At 44.2% G+C, this 23565-nt stretch overlaps 1 protein-coding gene across 1 annotated transcript; it reads left to right on the top strand.

Annotated features, from left to right (window-relative positions):
• The first annotated feature begins 656 nt into the window (after nt 1-656).
• Nucleotides 657-20910, top strand: SLC22A15 (solute carrier family 22 member 15). The gene is made up of 12 exons (XM_082205632.1): nt 657-809; nt 3897-4109; nt 6178-6310; nt 7676-7840; nt 8559-8688; nt 12227-12442; nt 13930-14070; nt 15338-15423; nt 15996-16116; nt 18000-18072; nt 19557-19745; nt 20805-20910. Exons 1-12 carry the CDS (start codon nt 723-725, stop codon nt 20886-20888), a joined length of 1638 nt encoding a protein of 545 aa, XP_082061758.1. The 5' UTR covers nt 657-722; the 3' UTR covers nt 20889-20910.
• The last annotated feature ends 2655 nt before the right edge of the window (nt 20911-23565 follow it).

Genomic DNA, 23565 nt, shown 5'->3' with positions numbered 1-23565 from the left:
TCTTGGGGGCCACGTTGGCTGGTTGGAGGGCGAGGGAAACTCTGCTGCCCAGCCCACAGCTACGCTGAAAGCATGAATGCCCATATCGATTTACACCATTATTATTATTATTATTACTATTACTATTATTATTATTATATTAGAATGGCTAGCATTTTAATGGTTTGCTTTTGAATGGTGAATGAAACCAGGAAGGAGACCAAAGGGATGAATTTGATCTCTGTGTCATTTTATTGTAGGCCGCCTCGAGTCCCCGTCTGAGAAAAAGGCGGGCTGGAAACGAGTCTTTTATATATTCTTTTTTAAAATGCAGACACAGACACACACATCTAGAATGCTCGTGTCTCTGGAGATACGGAATTAAAACGAGTCCGCAGGTTCGCTGCGAATTTTGCTGCCCGCCCGGTTTCGCCTCCGTCTTCGCTGCCGCCCCTTCCGGTCCAGTTACAACTTCCGCTCCACTCCGCCGCGACGCAGCCGGATTCTCGAGGGCGGGAGCATCTCGCGGCCTTGCCCAATCACAGCTCCGCCTTAAAGGCCCGGATGTCCAAGGGGGGGGGCGGCGCCGGCCGTAACCAGGAAGTCGGGTCTCCAGGCGGAGGGCGCGCTCCCTTCCTGGCGCATGCGCCCTCGGGCGGCGCTTCTCCTGTCAGCGCGGCGCCGGCCAGCGGGATGCGCTTCTCGCCGCCCGGAGACCCGCCTCGCCGCCCGGAGCCCCGGCCATGGACGTGGAGGAGGCCTTCGCTCAGGCGGGCCAGATGGGGCCCTTCCAGGTCTGGCTCTGCGTCCTGCTGGCCGCGCTGCTCCAGGTGAGGAAGCGGGACGGGGCCGAGGGAGGGAGGGAGGGGAGCCGCGAAGGGAAAGGAGGGACCTCCAGAGGCATCTAGTCCAGCCCCCGGCCACGCAGCCATGCGCCACGGGTGCAGCGTAGTAGTGGTAGTAGGAGTAATTGTTATTATTATTTATTATTATAACACGATAAACCATCAGACATTAAAAGCTTCCCTCTGCGGGGCTGCCTTCAGGTGTCTTCTAAAAGTCAGAGAGTTGTTCATTTCCTCGACATCTTCTGGGAGGGCGCTCCACAGGGCGGGGGCCACCACCAAGAAGGCCCTCTGCCTGGTTCCCTGTAGCCTCACTTCTTGCAGTGAAGGAGCTGCCAGAAGGCCCTGGGAGCCGGACCTCCGTGTCTGGGCTGAAGGATGATGCTCCTCCAGGATCTGCCGCCTGCTTGGAGGCCCCCCCACCCAATGCTTTCCCCAGGGAGGCTGACCTGGCATCTTCCTTGCCTACCTTTAGGCACCAGGTGGAAATGTTTCTCTTCAACCAGACGTTGGACTGCTGTGGCCTTTTCAATGTGCCTCCGGGGTGGTGGGGGTGGGGGTTAGTTTGTCTTGCTTTTGCCTGTGTTTTATTATGTGTCCTGTGTTTTCATTTTGTCTTTTTATGTTGTGAACCGCCTTGTGATCTTTGGAGGAAGGGCAGTGTGCAAATTTAGCAAGGAATAATAACAACAATAACGCCCACCTCTGCCGTGGCCTCATGGGGAAAAGGAGGTGCTGCTGGTCTCCTCCCACCCCTGAGCCCCAAATGGTCAGAGTGTTGGGCTATGATCTTGGAGACCCGAGTTCGAATCTCCCATTCCGCCAAGACGCTCGCTGGGTGGCCTTGGGCCGGTCACCATGTCTCAGCCTAACCTCCCTCACGGGACTGTTTGTTGTGAGGGTGAAAGAGGGAGGAGGAGAGCCATGGGAAGCACCTTGAGCTCCGCGGAGGAAAAGGTGGTATATAAATGTAAGGGATAAATAAATAGTGGGGGCTGCTCTCTAGGGTCTCCTGGGCTTTGATTCAGCGCACCCCCTTCCAACAATGGCCTTTGATTCCCATTTCAACCTTCAGGGGAGGTTGCTTTGATCCCCCCTCTTTTTCTCTAATGTAGATCTTCACTCACCCCTTCTTCCCTGGGGTGGGGGGTGGGGGGAGTCCTATTTTGTGGTTTGCCTGTGGTGCCAAGATGTATTAGGCTGGCCCCACACCAAGTAGATGGGTAGCCCTAAGGGCGACAGGCGCTTGGACAGTATAGCCTCAAGGAGAGTCACTGGTGGTGGTGAGTGCAGTGGCAGAGCTTCATGCTCCAGCACGGGGGGGGGGGGCGGAGAGCAGGCGGGGGCCGGTCTGACGCGCGTCCCAGGGACATGGCACATCACCTATGGGGGCGTGGCGCCCAGCATGGGGGCCGCAGCTGCGATGGCACCCCACCGATATTGCACTGCCAGGGGCGGTGTGCTCCCCCCCACACTCCCCTTCCTCTGCCACTGGGTGAGTGTTCCTGTGTAGTTCATGGCTGTCACACAAAGCCCAAAGGTGAATTGGAAACTACCCTTCAAAACTTCAATTGGAAACAGACAGGCACCTCCATTTTTTTTCTGGCCAAGACAAGTCTTTCTCCAACCTTGCAGCCACAGAATTGGGTTTGGCCAGCAGTGCAGAGATCCCTTCTCTCTCTCCTTTCTCCCGGCCTCCCCATGGGTGAGGAAAGCTGAAGATGCTGTGGCTATTGTAGGCTGAGCTTTGCCAAACCCAACAGCCGTACCCATATACTGAGTGTGGAGCTAAGCTCTGCAGCTAAGCAGCCAAACCAATAAGAGACTGACAGCTGTGCTGGCTCTGGAGCTGGGAAGTGAGATGGTGGCTGCCGTAGGTGCCCTGGAGCAGCTCAGCCACTCACGGCCATGTCAGCAAGCCTTCAACACCCTTCTCAGTCCTAAAGTTGGACCTGGAGATTTTTCCCTGAGGAGGAATCATTCCGCCAAGCACAGTTTTAGCCAGCCAAAAATTATGGATCCCTGGAAATTGTTCCACTCTGATCTTGGCTTTCTCCAAGACCACATGGATACTCATGACTGAGAAGGCCTAATTTGCGTTCAGGTTGTAAGTTTGTGTCTGGTCTGTACTATTTCAGTGTACTCACAAAAATCTTTGTTGACTAGAAACAAGTTTGTTTAGCTTATAACTCATCTCGACGTGTGTGTGTTTTTCTTGGAGAAAACTTATTTTGTATGAAAGAACTTTGAATTATGTTGTAGTGTTAGAGAAGTTCTTATAAGCAAACGGGACTATTGGTTCTTCAGGTGGCATGATCTAAATTTCACAGATATGTGTACAGTGGCACAGAGGCTAAGATGCGGGGCTGTGAATCAGGAAGCCCCTGTTTCATATCTCTACTGGACAGATTTACTGGGGGCAAGCAGGGCAATGCATTACTCTGGCAAATGCGTATTTAGAGAAGAGGACTGGAATGTGTGCGCTTAACACTTTCTTCACCATAGTTTGCAATTGGTTTCATATCCGGATTGTTTTGAAGCTGCTAATAATTGTTTCTTGGTTTGGATGAAACTGGGGGCCTACCCACATTTCTGTTCCATGATTTCAAGAGGTTCTTCTTTTCCCCACTGCTTCCCCCAGGAAAACCTGTTGTTTACTGTTGAATCGGAACCAGAATCAACTGGGTTTGTTCCAATTTAGCAGTAAAACAGCAGGTTTTCCTGAGAAAGGCAGCAGAACAAATAAAAACCCCTCTTGGCCCTGTGACTTGAAATCACAGGACAAATGGAAGTGTAGATGGACCCTGGAATTACGGTATGCTTATTGCAAAGGGGTTATAAAGCCAAGCAAAAAGAGCACTCATAGGATTGCTGTGAATTGACAAGGTGGGAGAAACATTTCCAAAGCTGAAATATGTAAAGATAAACCTGAAATACTGACAATTCTCATTCTAAAAAGCAAATAACCTCTGAGCTATTATGTAGATATGATCAAGGATATTTGTTATTTAAATGTCAGGAAGTTGTTGTTTGTTCTGGCATTGATTTTGATTCTACTTCTCATTGTTTCAGCTCTATGTGGCCAGTGAAGCAATCCTCATTGCACTAGTGGGGGCCACACCTCCTTACCACTGGGACCTTGAAGGGACCTCTGCAAATAAAAGCCATAGCAATGAGTCGGCTAGCGAAGAAAGAACTTTTAGGAAGTGGCTCCTGACGGCCAATGGGAGTGAAGTTCAGAAACACATACACTTTAGCAACAACTTTACATCAATAGCCTCTGAGGTAATTGAGCCAGGATAGTTGTGGGGATCTTGGCACTTAACCTTCTAAATTATTGCTACAAAATTGTAGGTGATCCATTAGAGAGAGAAAATCCAAATTCTACAGTAATGTAAGATGCACCAAGTAAGATGTCCAAAAACAGTGAACAAGCTTTTTTACAGCTCTCTTAATCAGGCTGAGCAACACAAGCAAAATGGGAAGGAAGAGGTCAGAGAATATGGTACAACCAAAATTCTGTCTTGCACCTGGTAAAGGTAAAGGGACCCCTGACCATTAGGTCCAGTCGTGACTGACTCTGGGGTTGCGGCGCTCATCTCGCTTTATTGGCCGAGGGAGCCGGTGTACAGCTTCTGGGTCATGTGGCCAGCAGGACTAAGCCGCTTCTGGCGAACCAGAGCAGCGCACAGAAACGCCGTTTACCTTCCCGCTGGAGCGGTACCTATTTATCTACTTGCACTTTGACATGCTTTCGAACTGCTAGGTTGGCAGGAGCTGGGACTGAGCAACGGGAGCTCACCCCGTCGCGGGGATTCGAACCACCGACCTGATCGGCAAGTCCTAGGCTCTGAGGTTTAACCCACAGCGCCACCCGCGTCCCTATAGTCTTGCACCTAGGAGAGACTAATTAAGTCTGTGAACCTGGGCTCAAATCCTACTTAGCCAAGTAGTAAGTTCCCTGGGTGACCTTTGGTCAGCCACTGTCAGCTTAGCTTACCTCACAGGGTAGTCGTGAGGATAAAATATGGGTGGATAGAACTATGTATACAACACGGAGTTCTTTGGGAAAGGTGGGATATAAATGGGATAAACAAATGAATTTCCTGCATTCCCAAATTGAGATTGCTACAGACCACAGCCTTTTGGACTGCATTATTAATCTCTTCCTCTCCCACTACCCTGCCATTTTGCTTAGGGTCCAGGCTAAAGAAGAGTTAAAGGTTTGCTCGCTATTTTTGTCACATTCTAGTTGGTTCAAAGTAAAGCCTTACCCAAATGTAGCTCTTATAATTTTTCAAAAATAAGTGTTATGATCCTTTCATAAACATTTTGTCTAGCTGTGATCAGATGAACATACCCAGTCCTGTGGATATTGGCATCTGAGACTTTTCTAAAAACCACCAGATTAATTCATTTGATGAAGTGGACTGGAGTCCATATAAGCTTATACCGTAATAAATGTGCTAGCCTTTAAAGTTGTTCCTACAAAAACACCTAGCATGACTACCTCTCTGGAAATTGTGTGTGTGTGTGTGCTTAAAGGGGAGGAACTAGTTTATGGCTCCATAAAGAAGAAGAATGTCATTTCTTTACTGGGTTCATGAACGGTGCTATACTTGAATGGTAACTTGAGTGTAGCACAGTCTACTTCCTCACCAAGTCTGTTTCCCAACAAGCATTGCATAAGTTCATGCCATACTTCAAAGGATATGGTTTGTAGCATTTGTGAAGTATTAATTTCTAAGAAGAACTGTGGCTGAAACATATCACTGTTTCTGAGAAGATCAGCACTGAAGCTAAAGTATGAAGTACATGTCTGTTTGCAGGTTTTGGCAGTGGAGGTGCTAAACATACTCATTCTCAAAAGACGTGTCCTATTAGCAAGATTGCAAAGCCCCCACCTTAATGGACTAAGTTCATACACTGGAATTGCCATATTAGCCAGTAACAAGTCAACAGAATAATGAGTATGCCTTCAGGAAATGCTTTTGCCAGCTACCCCAGAGTGTTGCCATTTATCCATTGTACAGAAATACACCTAATCTGTACTCCTGTGATCTTTTAAGAGATGCGTTTTAAACTTGAAGCATCTCAATATTGGCCTTTCTTTGGAGGTTTTGCCACTCCTGTTTAGCTTCTGTATGTGGTACATGGACAATAAATATACAATGTTACCTATAGATATAAATCAGTAAGGAGAGAAAAGTACTTTTATTTACACTAGGAAATAACTTTTTGTCGGGTGCTAGTTGTTAGGTGCATGATAATGTTAAAGATAATTTATGGATTTCAAAAAGAAGCTCTTCCCTTCTGTTGGATTCTGCCTAACTCTGCTTTTTTCTCCCCCTAGTGGTTTTTAATTGGCAACACATCATACAAGATCAGTGCTGCCAGTTCGTTTTTCTTCAGTGGTGTGTTTGTTGGAGTGATTACTTTTGGACAGCTCTCAGATCGTTTTGGACGGAAGAAAGTCTACCTTGTAGGTAAGCTGTCATCAGAAAAAGATGAAGGAAAAACCCTTCGTCTTTCTTAGCATAGTTGTATTCTCTGCTCTGTCCAGGTATTTTAAAGGAAAGCCGTGAATTTGAGTACTCTATAGACTACACTTCAGATATTGGGAATCTCATCATAGCTTTCTTTTTCCACAATTTGTAGGGTTTGGTCACCTTCTGGGACATTGGAGACTGCTGTAGAGAGAGCAGGGAGTATGGGCTGATAATAAGAGTTTTTTCAATTTCGTGTGAAAAGAATCCATGAATGGGTTTTAATTGGGGCCCAATTGTCCCATTTGGATTTTGGGGGATTCTCCCTTGTGTCAAATTGGCTAGTGGCCTTGTGGTGCTTTGCACTGCGCTGCTTTTCTCTTCCAGCAATGTGTGCTTCTTACTTCAAGAACTCCAGATAGTCGTGGTGATCTGCAGGATTTTGTTGCAGTTTCTTTTGTGGCTCAGTCTGATCTGCATTGTGAAGAGAAACTGCAAAGCTGTCCATATACTTGCAGCCCTATAGTTCTAACCTACTTGTTGGAAGCAAATAAAACAGCTAAATTCCTGTTACACAAATATTCTGGATATTCTGAAATATTTGTCCCTTGCCTTCTTACTCACACATGGATCCAAGAAATTTAAACGATAACATGGGATTAGTTCACCCTCTCTAACTGAAGGCTCACAAACATAGTTACCAGTTCTCTTTTGGTATAACACACACCCTGGCACCAGGAACATCTAACAACAGATGACAGTTACAAGAGGCAAGGTTTGCCTTTGCCTGGGCTGCTGATCTTAAGTGTTGCCTCAGCTGCTCCATCTTTCTCTCCTTAGCAGCCCCCAAGCAGCAAAAAGGACTGTGGGGACAAGATGGCAACATTCCTCACCCTGGCTCAGATATTTTGGCTGTTGCTGCCAGCTCCTAAAGCCCTGGCAAGCCCAAGGTAAATAATTGCCTTTAAAATGGCCACTAGGAAAGCCTGATAGCAGCTGGCTATTAAAATGGGATAATCATATGCACTATTCATTACAGAATTAGAATCCATTTAAATATATGGGACTGCTGATTTTTAAAAAGAGAGAGGATAATTGTAAAACATGATTCCCTCCATCAGGTGTGTCTTATCCATAAAGCGAACCAGACAGCGTATCCTATCATATGTAGAGAACTTTTGTGTAAGATACGGTCAGCTATATTTTTCATTAACAAACACTACATGTGCTTTCTTGAGCAACCAAGCAGAACTGCATTAAAATATTGCACTGTGTCCACAGTGGCTAAGTTTGGGGAAAGGGGCAAAAACAACACCATTTACTTCTTGGGAGATGTTCTGAAGGAAATTTTTGTTTGCCTTCCAGGTTTTGCCCTTGACATTTTGTTTGCTGTTGCTAATGGATTCTCCCCTTCGTACGAGTTCTTTGCAGTCTCTCGCTTCTTGGTGGGAGTAATGAATGGTGGGATGTCATTAGTGGCTTTTGTCCTCCTGAACGAATGTTTGGGCACTGCTTATTGGGCTATGGCAGGTACAACATTTAATTACTGATCTTGATATTAAAAGCTTAAAAAAAAATTCTGGCAGCAAATCCAAATTTTAATTCATGTTTGAGAACTGCTTTATACATTATGAGATTGACAGGCACATCCAGGTAATCTGTATGCATCCAGCCATTGATTAATTGATTGATTGATTGATTACCATGTGCACACATGCTTTTGTTGGAAGCTGAGACTTGCTCTTGCTTCCATCAGTTTGTAGACAGGGTAAAAAAAAATAGCTTGCATGTTATGGTCATGGTGTATCCTCCAATTGTAACGTGTGAAGTAGTTTATGTTCCCTGTATGCATACGATTGATCCTTCAGCCACAAAGCTCTGCAAATTTTCTGTTGTAAAGCATTCTGTTTCTTACACATTTAAAATACTAGCACAAACTTTAGCCTCTGTAGGATGAGGATAACATACCTAATATATCACATGTCACACTGCCTAAAATTCTCAGTCCAGTTCTGCTCATGCCATTTCACCCGCAAAGTTGTTGACCTTTTTTGTTTTTGTTTTTAGGAAGACCTCACAAATAGTGATTTTAAGAACAGGTTGCAGCATAATTTGTCTTCTCTTTCCCTCTTAAATTATCTTTATCTTTGCATCTTTCTTCAGGTAACCACCTTTGCCTGTCTGTTTTGTGTTAGCAAACATCATTAAATGGTCAATAACTCTTTTTCCCCTGTCTGCCTTCTGTTAGGATCAGTTGGTGGCCTCTTCTTTGCTGTGGGAATTGCCCAGTATGCTTTGTTAGGATATCTCATTCGCTCCTGGAGAATACTAGCAGTTGTGGTTAACCTGGAGGGAACAGTAGTCTTCCTCCTGTCTCTGTAAGTTACCTACCTTAAAATTGTTCTGGTGATGTTCATGAAAAGGTGTGAAAATCACTTATCACTGAATAGAAGTAGTAGTTATCTCTCTTTCTTGCACCCCTTTAAAGTATTTTAAGCTGTTTGATTTTTACTTTCCCTGAACCTACTTTCTCTAAGCCTGGACATAGATTTACCCTCTTCTCATAGGATATTTCTAAACTCTTTCATCTTAACAGTCCTTAGAATCCTCTTCAGTGTCTGTCTTGACGTGCGCTCCCCAGAACCGAACACAAAGATTCAGGGTGTGGTTTTAGTAGTGCTAAAGGGAAAAGGAATACTACAGAATTGTGCCAGCACTGCTCCTGTTCACACAGCATAGGGTTGACCTTGGCCTTGTGCGACAGCATCACCTTTTGTCTTGTTAGTTTTATCCCCTCTGCTCCCTAAATCTGTCTCTGAAGTGTTGCTGCCTTGCCAGATTCCCACCATTTTAAGTGCCATTGTGTGGCTTTTTCCTGCTTGGTCTTCCTTCCTTTATGTTCTGATATACTTGGCAGAAAGTTCTGATCATCCAAGTTAGTTGCCACCTGTCCCAAGATTTCATAAGCTATAAGCTTCAGACTTCTTTCCCCTAATGTCATCTGTAGCCGCTGCTTTAGAGGTAGGCTTTCAGTTACATAGAGGCAAACACCTGTTAGGTTGAAGACAGACGTAGGATTTGAAGAGCGTTTGCAAGAGGCATTATAAACTGGCATTGACATCTGTAATATACGGACACACACATTAAGTTGAGCATTGCATCAGCCTTCAGTCTTGCCTCTCTCATGCTTCTAGCAAGTTGCTTATTTCTTTCACTTTTTTTTTTGATGATGCATATAAATTTGCTTATTCATTCAAATGAGGAGAAAAGGTTTGAAAATCAGTTGCAAAACTGCTCTGGAATTTTGGGTGGTAGGGAAGGTGCTTGATTGATGTAGGAAGTACATGTCCACCAAAACTGACTTTTCCTTGTGGAAAGTAAATTCCTTTTTTTTTTTTTAAGAGTTCAGTTGAAAGGGCACATGTGTGAGGGAGACAGTGAGTGAGTGACTGGATGTATTTAGCAAACGGTCTTGGTTGCATCGGTGTTACATATGAAATTACCTGACCAGGTGGGGAAGTTCCTCCATGGGCCATGATGATGGATGTGGGAGGCTGATTCCAGTTGGGTTTGCATTTGACACCAAATTTAAAAGGCACAGGGAGTGCACTTGAAGGCCCCTCGCTGTTCCTTTGCAAAGGCATCTTTACCTGTGGCTGCCCCACACCTGATGACATGTGGGCATGGCTTGGGGGAAATGGCTTCGTGGGCCAAATTAGGACCTCCATCAGCCTAATTTGCCCTACGGGCTGGAAGTGTTTCCCATGCTTGTCTTGTACAAATTGAAAACTTCAAGCAGCAGTGAAAAATGGATGATTTCAATAAGGCTGCAGTGACTTTATTTGGAGAAGCCCAAGTCTGTTTTTGGGGGGTGCTAGTGCACATCCGCCATTCAGTCATACGCTGGTGGCAGGATAGAGCATGGGCAAGCAATGCATAATCTTTGAGCGCAATGTGGTTCCTAGTACAAGACCCAGGTTTTACATTTGCCCATTTTGGTTTTCCTTTATTTTACATAGCATTATTTGGTTGATTGCAGGAGGCTTTAGGGAATTCATACCTGGTGAATTGAAGTTGCTCCCTTGCTTGTGATAGCACAATGGATAGAAGTCCATAGGCACCTATAATCTTCAAAAATTAGCAGCAGCCTGATTGCTAAACGCAAATAACGTGAAGGCCTTTCCCAAGATACATCTGTGCAATCCAGACTCTATCTGAAATGTCGTAATTTCTTCTTCAAAAATGTTTCCGCTCCTCCACATGCAGCTGCTGGGTGACCTTGGGCCAGTCACACCTCTGTGAAGTCTCTCAGCCCCACTCACCTCACAGAGTGTTTGTTGTGGGGGAGGAAGGGAAAGGAGAATGTTAGCCGCTTTGAGACTCCTGAAGGGGAGTGAAAGGCGGGATATCAAATCCAAACTCTTCTTCTTCTTCTTCTAGTCTCATTGGGTGCAGAGTAGCTTGACAAATTAAAGGTTCAGGGAGAATGTATTTCCCAAATAATTATGTGATTAATCATTTCGAAGACCATACTACTAGTTTTAAGGTTTTCAATACAGTGCAATTTTGTACACACTTACTCAGAAATAAGTTCTACTATGTTCAACAGGGTTTCCTCCAAGGTAAGTGTGCAGAGGGTTGCAGACTGAATTAAATAATAGAATTGTAGAGTTGGAAGGTGCAATGGGGGTCATTCTAGTCCAACCCCCTGCAGTGCAGGAATCTTTCACTCAATGTGGGGCTCGAACCCGTGACCCTGGGATTAAAGAGGCTCAGGCTCTACTGCAGATAGAAGTAATTGCAAGCATAGTTTAATTCATGGCTACTTTAAGTGGGTCAAAATATTCATAATAGGTTATGAAATAAAGAAATATTTGAAAAAGGAAAGAAGTAATCTCTTTTAAATCTAAAAGCATAATAAAATAATAATTGATTTACAATAATGTAAATAAATTGTACATATGCATATTCTACTGAAACTTGTTCTAAAACACAATCACCATTAGCTAGCACTCTAAAAAATCTATATAGTGTTGCCTCTCTTATGTAGTATGCTGACAGATAACACCAAAACATCCCAGATATTTTTGACACATTCTGAAATGGAAGGAACTGAGCCCCCCCCCCCCGACTTTTGCAATATTTGTCTTTGCTGCAAATAATAAATTTACTGTTAATTCCATATTGTCTTTAAGAATTACATCCTTTAAATAACTTACCTAATAATCCAAAAACTTTGTTATCTGATATTCTAATACTTCTGAAATGACATTAAAATTGTGTTCCAATATACCTGAATTGTTGTGCAACTCCAAAATATATGAAAAATCCACTTGTGACATACTATATCTCCAACTCTTGTCCTGAACTGAAGGATATATTTTGTTCAGTCTATCTATGGCCAAATACCACTGATAATAAAAGGGAAGCAAGGAATCTTAGCATCTGACTGAGAATGTTGATATATGTGATCTACAATTTTAAAATAAAAATACATGTTCATTACAGAATATTATGACGATGATAATTTATTATTTGTATTGTTATTACAAAATATGCATATTTTGAACAATAGGGAGATGAACTGTGTCAGTGTCAAGTGCTGTTCTCAGTACTTTTCCACACCACTGCTTTCACACTGCTTTTTCAAGTTCTGTATTAAGTTTACGTTTGCACATTCAGAATTTTCCTAAATCAGCTTAACATGGCTGCATTCAGTGCATAGTTGTGAGCTGCAGTCCTACAAAACTGGTCTTGTTTATCCCTGTGCAAAGCAGCAAAGATTGAAGTCTATTTGCAGTATAAAACTTGTTAATGAATGTGCTTTTTTCTTTTTTACCCGAAATGCCAATATTGAGTAGTAAAACAACTCTAACGCCATCTGTGGAATGTTTTCTCTCTTTTTGTTCTTTGTAGATTCATTCCTGAATCACCTCGTTGGTTGTATTCACAAGGACGGCTGAGTGAAGCGGAAGATTCCCTCTACCTCATTGCAAAGAGGAACCGCAAACCAAAGTGCACTTTTTCACTTAAGCTCCCTCCTGAACGGAGTCATAAAGAGACCAGTAGCATCCTGGACCTGTTCCGGTACAAGATCCTTTTGGGACGAACTCTGATCATGATGTTCATCTGGTACTTACGCTATCTTTTGATCTGATTTTGAAATTGCTACTACTGTACTGTTGAAATACAACAGAGAAAATATGTTACAGCCCCAAACTCTTTTTTTTAAAAAAACAGGCTGCAAAACCCATTTGGAGTTTTATGCTTTTAAATATTTTTTACAAGAACAAAAAAAACTGTAGAATATCGAAGATCAGAGCCTGTGGGATTATTTTAGTACATACTTACACAAAGACCAAGTGGTCCTTGAATGGTAGAGTAAAAATCATTTTGTGAGCACTTTTTCCATGTGGCTTGACATTTTAATACGAATCTTACAAGACAGTTTGAGTAATGTCTCTTTGTTAAATAGCTGGAAGACCACTGACATGTACAAATGTGGTTTATGTTGTCTGGATCAAAGCAGAACCTTTTTTTGTTTTGTTTAATGAAAGAAATAAGACATGGAGGTTCAGTGATCTGAATGGAAAGGCTGGCTTTAGGTGCTTGTAAAGAAAGCAGTTTCTCCCATGGAAGGCAACTGGAGAAGACCGAAGGAGGGAGGTGCCAGGGTGTGGGGAGGTTTAGTGTGCTTTTTCTGGACTTTTAGCTGCACTGGTCTGCTATTTTCAAGCCTGTCATTTAGACTAGCAGGGATCGCTCAAGGGTCCCTGGGTGCTGATTCAGTGGACCTGATAATCTAAAAAATAAAATAAAAAAATACCCTGCCTGGAAATGCTTTAGATACCCAATGCCAAAATGTAATTCGTATTTATATTGCCCTGATCATGCATTTGTTATGCTGATATTATGCTTGACCTTTAAAGCCCTTCGTGGCCTAGGACTCTCGTACCTACGGGACTGCCTCTCCTGGTATGCCCCGCGGAGGACCTTAAGGTCCATAAATAGCAACACTCTAGAGGTCCCGGGCCCTAAGGAAGTCAGATTAGCCTCAACCAGAGCCAGGGCCTTTTCAACACTGGCCCCGGCCTGGTGGAACTCTCTGTCTCATGAGACCAGGGCCCTGCGGGATCTGATTTCTCCACGCAGGGCCTGTAAGACAGAGTTGTTCCACCTGGCCTTTGGCTTGGAACCAGCCTCATACCCTCCCCCTCTTTCCTTTTCCTTCTGGGGACTTCCCTGGCTTTTCTGGCCCATGTAGGACCAGTCTGGATAGTTGGCCTTGGTGAAGATTTGACGTTTCCTCCCCCCAAACAGTTTTTGATTTGGGCTTCTACTGAAATGAGGCTGCATTTTAAGTAGTATTTTAATCTTGTTTTTAAGTTGTATTTTCATCAATTGTTTTCATACCTGATGTTAGCCTCCCTGAGCCCGGTCTTGGCCGGGGAGGGCAGGGTATAAATAAAAATAAATAAGTATCGAGAAGCCCCAGACAATAAGTTCCATACCTAAAGCATAACATCCTTCTCTGAGTTCAAGGTTACAGCTACTCTATAGGCAGAAAACTAGAAGAAGCCACTTTGCATTTTACATCTCTTTCTTTTTACTCGCCACAGGTTCGTATGCAGCTTGGTTTATTACGGTCTTACTCTCAATGTGGGTGACTTGAGTGGCAGTGTCTATGCCAACCTGGCTCTTTCTGGGCTAATAGAGATTCCAGCATACCCTCTCTGCATCTACTTGATTGGCAAAAAATGGTGAGTGTTGGAATTCTAGATAAATTTCTTTTTTACCTCTTTCTTTCTTTCTTTTGAGTGGCAGCAGCAGTGGGTGAGGTTGTGGATACTTCCTGGTGAGAAGGGGAAAAGGAGAGAATTAGAAAAAGCAGGTGGCAGGAAGAGATCTCGAAAGATCCTGTCCCATCCAGAGGAAGGGGGAGGCAAGAAATCATCTCAAGAGATTCCCTCTTCTGCGGGTCTGCGCACGTATGCCCCTTCTCCTAGGTGGACGTTATTCATGTAATCAGCCCTCTAGCCTGGTCATCTTTCTCATGATTATCAATTTCATTGCTGTGTGTGCTGCTTAGCCTGAATCTGTTCTTCTGCAGTAAGCAATGCTATGCTATTTTCCTCTAGTGTGGGAGGTGCTTGTATTTCTTCATTTGAAAATGATTGAGATTGATCCCCAAGGAAAGGTGAATAAGAAGATACTGGGCATAAAAAATTAAACCAATACATGTGGGAATGCAACATGCATGAAAAACTTTTTCTGTCAAGCTCCGGAGGGGTAGCCTTGTTAGTCCATTGCAGGAAACACTACAAAGAGTTTTGTAGCACTTTAAAGACTGAAATATTGTGAATGTGGCATGCATATATCTCTTGAGGTGGTGTTGTGCTGTGTCTCGTCACATGAGGTATATTGCAAGACCTGGCATCATGATGAATCTCACGATGTGACATGACATGGTGTTTCACATCACTTGGCATTGTGTGGCACGTGATGTGATAACCTGACATGATGGTGCATGAAGTAGTGTATCTCATGAAGCGTTCATGCACAGGTACAGAGGAATTACGATAAATGGGCCCCAAAGGGAATGGAATCTAGGAGATCTAGTAGGTTTATGATGACTCCCAACAATAGTAATTGGTGACAGCACAAGTCTTCCTTGGTTTGCTCTCCTAATTTAACACCCATAGTGGGTGTTTCAAGTTAAGACCTAAACAAAACAAAACCTAATAAGAAAACCTAGTTCAATTTTCTTTCCTGGTGACTCCTTTTAAAGTTTTTGTTGTTGATGATGATGGTGACAAGTGGTAATTAGGAATTTGGGTAGTAGGTGCCTGAGATGATTTTGACATTCTAAGAGATATTTGTTTTTATCTCTGCTTCTCTTCAAAAATCTGGAATAACTTTGTTGACTGAAGAGTAATAGGCTTCCTGCATTGAAGCCCTGGATGTAAAGGGAGCTTGTTTTCTACTTGCTTTGCATTTTCATTGTTCTCTATCTTTCCGGTTCTTCAGGTTTGGCCGTAAACGGACGCTTGCAGCCTTTTTGTTCCTGGGAGGACTGGCCTCTCTTATCGTCATGTTTCTTCCAGAAAAGAAAGGTAAAAGTGTTGTTCTTTTCACTATGGAGCAGACTGCAGGAGGCCAACGTCTTGCAGTGAAGCCTTTCTGAAATCTGTAGGGGAGCAGCAATCTCCAGCTGCTCATGTGGAGAGTTTTGCCTTGGGCAGCTGGAACCAGATACGCAAGAAATAACTGATCTTTGAAGCTTGAGAAGTAGTTAAAAATGTAACCCATTTAATTCCCAAGTCCAGCCTCTCTAAGAGTGTCTCCTTTTGAGCCCGCAGCAGAAGACTTGGTCATGTTCACTGGGTCTCTTCTGAGTAAATCTTAGCTGGACACCATGAAGGGAACCGTTCCCCTTCTGTGAACACAACATTAAATGGCGCTTCTCTTAGTTCCCCAGTACAAGGCCAGGTGGCCGTTTGACCAGAGTGTGCTTTCTGCTAACAAGCTCCCTGAAACTCCTCCTTCTTTGATAAAATGGGAACAGGCTGGTTTTCCTGTTGCCTAGCAAGGGGGCGGAGGGGGGGGTCAACTTTTAGCCTAAAGCCAAAAGGCCATAATTGCTTACTACAGAATCTTTACAAGCTTTGCCTTTCTCCCCCAACAGCTACAGGAGTGTTTGCCATTGTAAATAGCCACTCATTGTCTTTACTGGGAAAACTGACAATCAGTGCAGCATTTAACATTGTCTACATCTACACATCAGAACTTTATCCTACAGTGATCAGGTAAGACAGGTTCAGTTTGGTGGCTTCTGTGGTCTATATGAGACCACCTGACTTTCCTTCTTCTTGGGAGGCACCGTTCAGTTGAAATTCATAGGTCCTTGTTTTTAGGGTGGGGTTGCAGTATCTCTCTATAACTGCAGGTCCTTTCCCTGAGGGGCTTGCAGGTGAGAATTCAACTTCTCCCCATTCCCAAATGCAAAATTTAAATGTGAACATCCCTGTTTAGCCAAAGAAATCCACTTGAATGATAGTTTCCTTTTGTGGGAATGTTGAGGAAAGTAGGCGAGGATATACTGATTGAATATTATCCCTCCTCACTCAAGCTAGTGAGCAAGGAGCAGAGCACCTTCCCTTGCACATTGCTGGAAGCAAGTTGATGGATTCGTTATCATCATTTAAGTTAAAGCAATCCAGTCTGGCTTGTCCAGTCTGGATTGTTCCTGGTAAAGGTAAAGGGACCCCTGACCATTAGGTCCAGTCGTGACCGACTCTGGGGTTGCGGCGCTCATCTCACTTTATTGGCCGAGTCCAATATTTAGTCCAAGGAGTCCATACAGAAATACTAAAGGAGTTTGTTGTTTCTCTGGGATTAAGAAGGCATTCAGAACGTAATGTGTTAAGCCCTTCTGCTGCCCAGGAAGGCAAGAACCATGTGACCAACTCTCTGTGCTGTATCCTGTCCTCGAGGCTTCTCCCAAGGATGTGCCTTTGCCTTTGCCTGGGACTGAGCTTCTGTTCCACCTCTCTTAGAACTCAGTTCCCCCCTCATTTTAACATTGGCTCTTCTTCCTTAAAAAGTGACAAACTACTTTCTCCTCCTGTTTTACTGCCTTCTCCCTTTTTTAAAAAAATGGCTTCTTTTTTGCTTGTGGCTCAGTTGGTCACACAAGAAGCAGGAGCTGTTAAAAAAAGAGGAGGAGGACACAGTGTGTCCCACGGGTCAAACAGCCTTAAGCAAAAAAGCCGCCTTCCAGTTCTGTGGCTGAGCCGTCCACTGGCAGCTTCCACTGCAAACTCATTCATTCTGCTCCAGACCAGGCGGAGCTGCTTCAGCTTCCACTGTGCTGGGAAGCCAATTCCTGCTGCCATCAGGGCTGTATCTCTTATCAAGTCTACGTTTGAGTCCTTCCATGCCCGGGAACGTGCAGAACTCATGCAAAACTTCTGTAGAGCTCAGCAGCATTCAAAGGAGAATGATGCTTATCTCCCATATGTGGTGACTTGGGAGTAACTGATGTGGAAGGGGGAGGCACTCTGTGCATCATTTTCTGTGCTAGGCACCGTCTTCAGAGGCAAAGGATTCAGGCAGAGCAGAATTTTCCTTCCAGGAGGTTGATCAGCCATCCAAAGCAGATTTTTCATTAGAAAACAGGCCACATTCTACCCCTGCACAAAATAATTCATTCTATTTCTCCTTCAGCCTCCCTTGAATCCACCTCAGTCAATAATATATATATTTATTTAGGTTATTTATAGCCCAGTCTTCATTAAAATTATCCCAGAGCAGGATGTAAAAATTGGTAATACATAAAAATACAATATAAAAAAAACTAAACCACAGCAATAAATCAAAAGTACATCATAGCACCACAGAGTGACAGACCATTGCCTCCAGTCAGTTAAGCAAATGCTTGACTAAGTAATGTCTTTACAAGTTGCCTAAAGCACTCACCATTGAAATGTACCACAATAATAGGGGTGAGGAGGGCTGTGTAGCCTCATAGAGAACCACCTGAGGCCACATTGCTGAGCATTGTCAGGCTTATTAAATAGATATTTTCAGCAACCTGCAGGTACTCTTCAGGACTTGAAAGCTTAGTCCTAAGCCTACATCACTTAAGGAAAAATGCTTCATGTAAATGTAACTCTTTTATTTCCCGCAGGAATGTTGGAATGGGAGCCTGCTCCATGTTCTCCCGAATTGGTGGGATCATCGCTCCTTTTGTTCCGTCTTTGGTTTGTACCAATTTTTCCTTCTCTTACCCACGCCTTCCCCCAACTGGACAGTAGCAAAATGCAAAGTACATTTTGCGTGGGTTCAATTTGGCTTTGACTCTAATGTTCAGAATTCTTGAAAATTGCCAGGTGTGTGGGGCAGTTGGCTTTGGGGTAGACACGACTTTTGCTGGCTGATGCAACTTTGAAGAGTCCTAAACTCCCCTTGCACACGATAAAGCTGTAGTGCTAGTTTCCTGTGAATAAAGAGGTGTGAGAGAGAAAGGGATAGGGGAGGGGAAAGGCAATGCAGAGTTGCCTAAGCATTCAGGTGGGCCACCTGCAGCTGGTGGACCTGTTGAAAATAGATGAACGAAGCCACCTTGTGAAGGCTCAGTCCATCGGCCTATTTAGTCAAGTTCTCCCTGCTGTGCTTGCAAGCAGCTCTTCAAGAATGTTGCCATCTGAGAGCTTTTAAAACCGGAAATATTGGTGAGAGTGTGTGCTCTCTCAGTTGAGCCCTGCACCCTCCCCAATGTGGCTGCTTCACTGACTGTTCTACTGCCTCTCGTTGGCAGCTCTCCCTGTTCATATTTGTGAGAGGAGAGTGGGAGACAGAGCTCCTTCAGAGAGTTTTTGTAAGAGTTTGTCATGAGAGTTGTTCTGTTCCTTCCACCCTTGACCCTGACAGGTGGGGCTAGGGCACAGATGTCTGGGTCTGGTTCTTCTGTCTCCCCTCTCTTCCATACTATCCCTCTCTCCAGACTCTCTTTTTGTAACTGTGCTCTTGCACGACCCAATTTTTGTTGTCTCTGCATGCATAATTTGGGGTCAGTTCACATGACCAATAGGGACGCGGGTGGCACTGTGGTCTTAACCACTGAGCCTTTTGGGCTTGCCGATCAGAAGGTCGGCAGTTTGAATCCCCGCGACAGGGTGAGCTCCCGTTGCTCTGTCCCAACTCCTGTCAACCTAGCAGTTCGAAAGCACACCCAAAAATGCAAGTAGATAAATAGGTACTGCTCCGGCGGGAAGGTAAATGGTGTTTCTGTGCACTGCTCTGGTGTAGGTGCTCCATTGCACCAGAAGCGGCTTAGTCATGCTGACCACATAACCTGGAAAAATTGTCTGCGGACAAACGCCGGCTCCCTCGGCCTGTAAAGCGAGATGAGCGCTGCAACTCCAGAGTCGTCTGCAACTGGACTTAACTGTCAGGGGTCCTTTACCTTTACCTTTTTCACATGACCAGTAGATGTGTTGAAGATGTGACTCCTCTAGTGGGTCGCTGCAAATTCTCATGCTGTTGTGTGTGGTTGTTTCGCTGCAGTTGCAGCCTGTAAGTGGTCCAACGTGTGCTTTGCCAGTGCAGAACAGCTGAAAGAAGATTGAATAGCTGTTATGTCCTTGCACCATCATTTCATGATTAACATGAACATATTTGAGCCCTAGCTACTACTGCTGCTGTTTGTTATATTTGTTCTTTCTTTTCTTTTCTTTTTTTACAGAAATCTGTGCAAGGGTCTCTGCCATATATTGTGTTTGGCGTGGCGGGCTTGTTCGCTGGTCTTCTGAGTCTGTTATTGCCAGAAACCCTAAATAGCCCCCTGCTGGAGACGATAGCTGATCTACAGGTTTGCTCATATCGGCGGCTAGGAGATGAAGCTGTTTCGCTGCAAACAATGGAAAGCTCACGGGTATGAACCTTTGCCAGTTCCCCTCCTGTTACAAAAGCTGTCAAGTTGAATAGGAAGTCCCAGCTTCTTTAGGGTTATGTGGTGTCTCCCACTGCAGATGGGCTCCAAGGAGAAGATATTAAATATTTAGTTGTGCCTTTTAGATATGTTAGCTGCTAGGCAACTGACTACATCCCAGACAAATAGCCACTTTCTCTTTGGCTGCCAGCTTTAGATCAGAGCCTGCTTCCTCCTTTATTTCAAAGGGTCGCAACTGTTACCTATTCATTCTTCTCATTCCCCCCCCCCCCCACAAAAGAATATTGAGTTGGAGAGAAACAACAGGAGGCCTTCATGCTATTGAACATGTGCAGACAGCATTTCCTAGAGGAAGGGGAACAGCCACCATGAAGGAACAGTATTCTGGCATGCTTATTGTGTCTACAAATGTCCTGTCCTACTCAGCAACAAGAAACAGAAAGGTCGAGCCCCAAACCCTCTGTCAGCAATGAAGGAAGCAAAATTGACTGGCAGCAGGGTTTGGCTGCCATTTTATTGTCGATCATGGCTGTGGAAGTTTTGGAAGGGGAAATCAGTGGTGCCAGATATGTTGAGCGCTTCTCTCCCTTGACTTAAGAGTACAAAGTGATAGCCAGTTCAGGAAGAAATGCAGTCACTTGCCTGCTCTGTGCTTTGTAAAAGTCAGTGACTTCTTATTCTTGATTATAAGAGGTGAGCCTCAAAGGTGCCATAATCGTGTTGCCCAGGTTGTCCTGTTTGCAGCGATAGTAATGACATTTTAATGTTCTTTATAGAGTTTTGAAAACACTCACTATGCTTTATTTCTTTATTTCATAAGATTTATACACTCCTTGATTTGGGGGTGGGGGGACTTTAGTATTATCCACTTTAGTATTATCCCATATGGAGGTTTGGGTTGAAGCTGGGTTATAAAGGCCTGGTGGAAACTGAAAATGACCTAGTGAATAGTCTTGCAAGGCTGAGATTAATCATCTGAAACATTTTACTCGAAACTTGGTGAAGGATAGCTCTGATATCAGAATCTCATTTTCCTTCTAGTCTGACCACGATAGTTCAGCTGGGAGTGGAAGTGAAGATGAAGAGTTCTATGATGCTGATGAAGAGACTCAAATGATCAAGTGATGGATAAAACACTTCTGTTAAATGCTGTGTCTGAACAAACCTAAAAGCCAGGAGCAATAAGTGAGCAGAAGAACCGTACTATTGTGTCTGCTTTTAGGAGAAAAGTAGGACACCATTGACAGCTCTTGCAAATAGGATGACTGCTTGTCAGTGACAGCTCTGGCAGATGTAGACTGCTCCTGATTTATAGACAAGGAAGGCATTTGCAGGATACGCACTGTCTGACAGCACTTGTGAATCCTAAAAGCGGCCCCAACGTTTAGCCAGCTCTCTTCTGCATCTGTTGCAGGTTTTTCCCTTGACTTGTTGGAAGTGGTCTGTTTGTTAAGCTTGGATTTTATGCTACCCTGGTGAAACTTGATTGTGGAGAGGCATTGTTAACTATTTAGTGGGGGAAATGTGAAGTACTGCAAGATGTGGCAATTTTGCTGTCAATGCAATTCCTGGTGGTTCTGCATTGTGTGTGATTTTAATCTTGGGGTAATGCAGAAAGGGGATCAGGCATGGTTCTATATAACAGAGCAAGACTGCAGAGACCTGTAATACAGACCAACTGATTTAAAAGGCGACCGAATCACAGTAATGGTGGATTCACAACTTCATTTTTAAAGTTTTTATTTTAACTTGCCTTTGTTGACCTGTTACGTTGCCTCTTTTGGATATTTCAGTGCCATTTGTCATGTATACCTTTGGTGAAGGAGTCATCAAGGTGAGATAACTCATTCTGCTTTGGGCTTACCCTTGCCTTACAAAACGGCAGGAGCAATTGCTTCTTGCTGGTTAAATGGAAGGGAAGTCTAGCAGGTGTTGCTAATTTGGATTCAATCTGTGTTTGGTTTCTACTTGTCAAGGGACTACAGCTTTGTGTTTACAAGGAAGCTTTTCCTTTTTCAGAAGTATGTGGCTGTGTGTAGCGCTAGACATTTCTTCCTCCCCTTTAGAAAGGAGCAACTTGAGCTGCACAATAATCCACTCAGTGCCATCTCCTTCGTGCTTCAAGCATATTGATACATCAGCTCCCTTTCCCCTCCTGTATTTAAATGGGAGAGAAGAGACTTGAGGCCTGAGATGGGAGCTCCTGAAAGCTTTTCCAATCACCACCTGTGACTGCAAGACAAGGGTGGTTGTGTGTCCATTGAAAGGGTTCCTACTGCTCATGCAGTCATCGTGTTCAGTGGGTTCAGTCTTAACGGATTCAAGATTGCACCTAGATACGAAGCAGGTATCGCTGCCTCTCTCAACTTGGTGAAGATCTGAGAGCTTCCGTTTTGAACCGAGCTCCACATTTGAAACAGATCTGTGCCTAACACTAACTAGGTAACAATGGTCAATGGCATCTGGGCCAGCAGTTCTTGGTGCTTTAGATACTTCCTTGGTTTCCTATCTTGAGGCAGAAAACTGGAAGACACGGTCTAGGTTAGGAGATCTTTTCCAACCACGGTAGTTGCTCCAAATTGTTTTTACCAAAACTAAAAGAGCAGTCGGAGGCCTATCTGTGCTGGCAGGTTTCTCCAAGACCAACGGAAGCTCATGCTCCACTTTATAAAGGGACCAGTCTTCACAGGATCAACTTCTTTTTAATCAATCCAGACTCACAGACTAGAAGGCATTTTTCTACTACATTTTGTGTCTAAAGATATTCATGTTCCTGGGCAGGGACTTGATGTTTGGTTGTTTCACTTTTGACTCAAGTCGCAGGAGATCTGATAGCATTTTGTTTTTCCCAGGTAGCCTTTTGGTTTCTGGAGAAGCACATTTTCCTGGCATCTGTTGAGAAAGCAATACTCCTGCCTAGGACTTAGCTCCAGTTACGAAGGCCAGGCTGAGCTTGTATGTGTTTCATGGGCACCTATTGACAAGTGAACAGCAGCAACGCATTCCACTTTCCTTTTGCTCAAAATATTTGATATATTAGCGTTTTTCATCATAGTTTCCTTTTAGTGGGGAGATCTATTTCTGAGCTTTATATTCCTCCCAATATGCAAACACACTGTAAGGACAGGGAGAAGGAGCAGGCAGTGAGCACAACACAGCTCTCCTCCCTCCCACCCCTTCTGTAGCTGATGGGCTTCGGTTCGTTCAAAGCCATTTGCTCCTAACAAATGCAGGAGGGCAGGGGAGACTGGGGGGAAATGTTGTTGGAAAAGTAGAAAGGCTTATGAAAGTTGTCCCTGTTTTTCAGGGTCAGAAGCTCAGTCAGAGCAAGAAACTGCTATGAGGTTGTAGTGTCTTTCAGAAAATCCCTCCTCCTGAAATTGAAAAGTGGTGCTATCCTGCTTCGAAGGCCCCAAGTGCTTGGAAACTTTTGTCTTTTCATTAAGATAAGCTGCTTTAAGAGTGCAGTGAGTGCTAGGGTCAGACTACACCAGAAAGGAGAGAACTTGGAAGCCTGCATGCTTGCTAGGGGTAAAAATTAGAGGGACACACCTTGGTAAGTGTGCGTAGAATTGCACTGTAAGGGAAAATGTTTGCAGGTTCAAATAAAAATCTGGATTCGTAGGTTTTCCTTCTTGTGCGCAGGTCCTCTTTTAACTGGTTTGTCCTTTGACCTTTCCTCATCAGTTCAAACAGACAGTCTGCTTAAAGAAGTTATTGGGAGCACAATACAGGTCCAATATATAAAAACCCTTTAAAATGGGTAAATCATGAACAGTGATGCAGTGACGCTACTATTGAG

The sequence above is a fragment of the Podarcis vaucheri genome (assembly GCF_965113315.1).
Source record: "Podarcis vaucheri genome assembly, chromosome: 17".
Taxonomy (NCBI): domain Eukaryota; kingdom Metazoa; phylum Chordata; class Lepidosauria; order Squamata; family Lacertidae; genus Podarcis; species Podarcis vaucheri.
This window is presented reverse-complemented; position numbering and strand designations above follow the sequence as displayed.

Excerpts from the sequence above, each read along its gene's own strand:
- SLC22A15 (XM_082205632.1), top strand. The coding sequence starts at position 723 with ATGGACGTGGAGGAGGCCTTCGCTCAGGCGGGCCAGATGGGGCCCTTC. Across the intron at positions 14,071-15,337 it reads TACTTGATTGGCAAAAAATG|GTTTGGCCGTAAACGGACGC; the intron begins GTGAGTGTTGGA and ends CCGGTTCTTCAG. Across the intron at positions 19,746-20,804 it reads AAACAATGGAAAGCTCACGG|TCTGACCACGATAGTTCAGC; the intron begins GTATGAACCTTT and ends TTTTCCTTCTAG.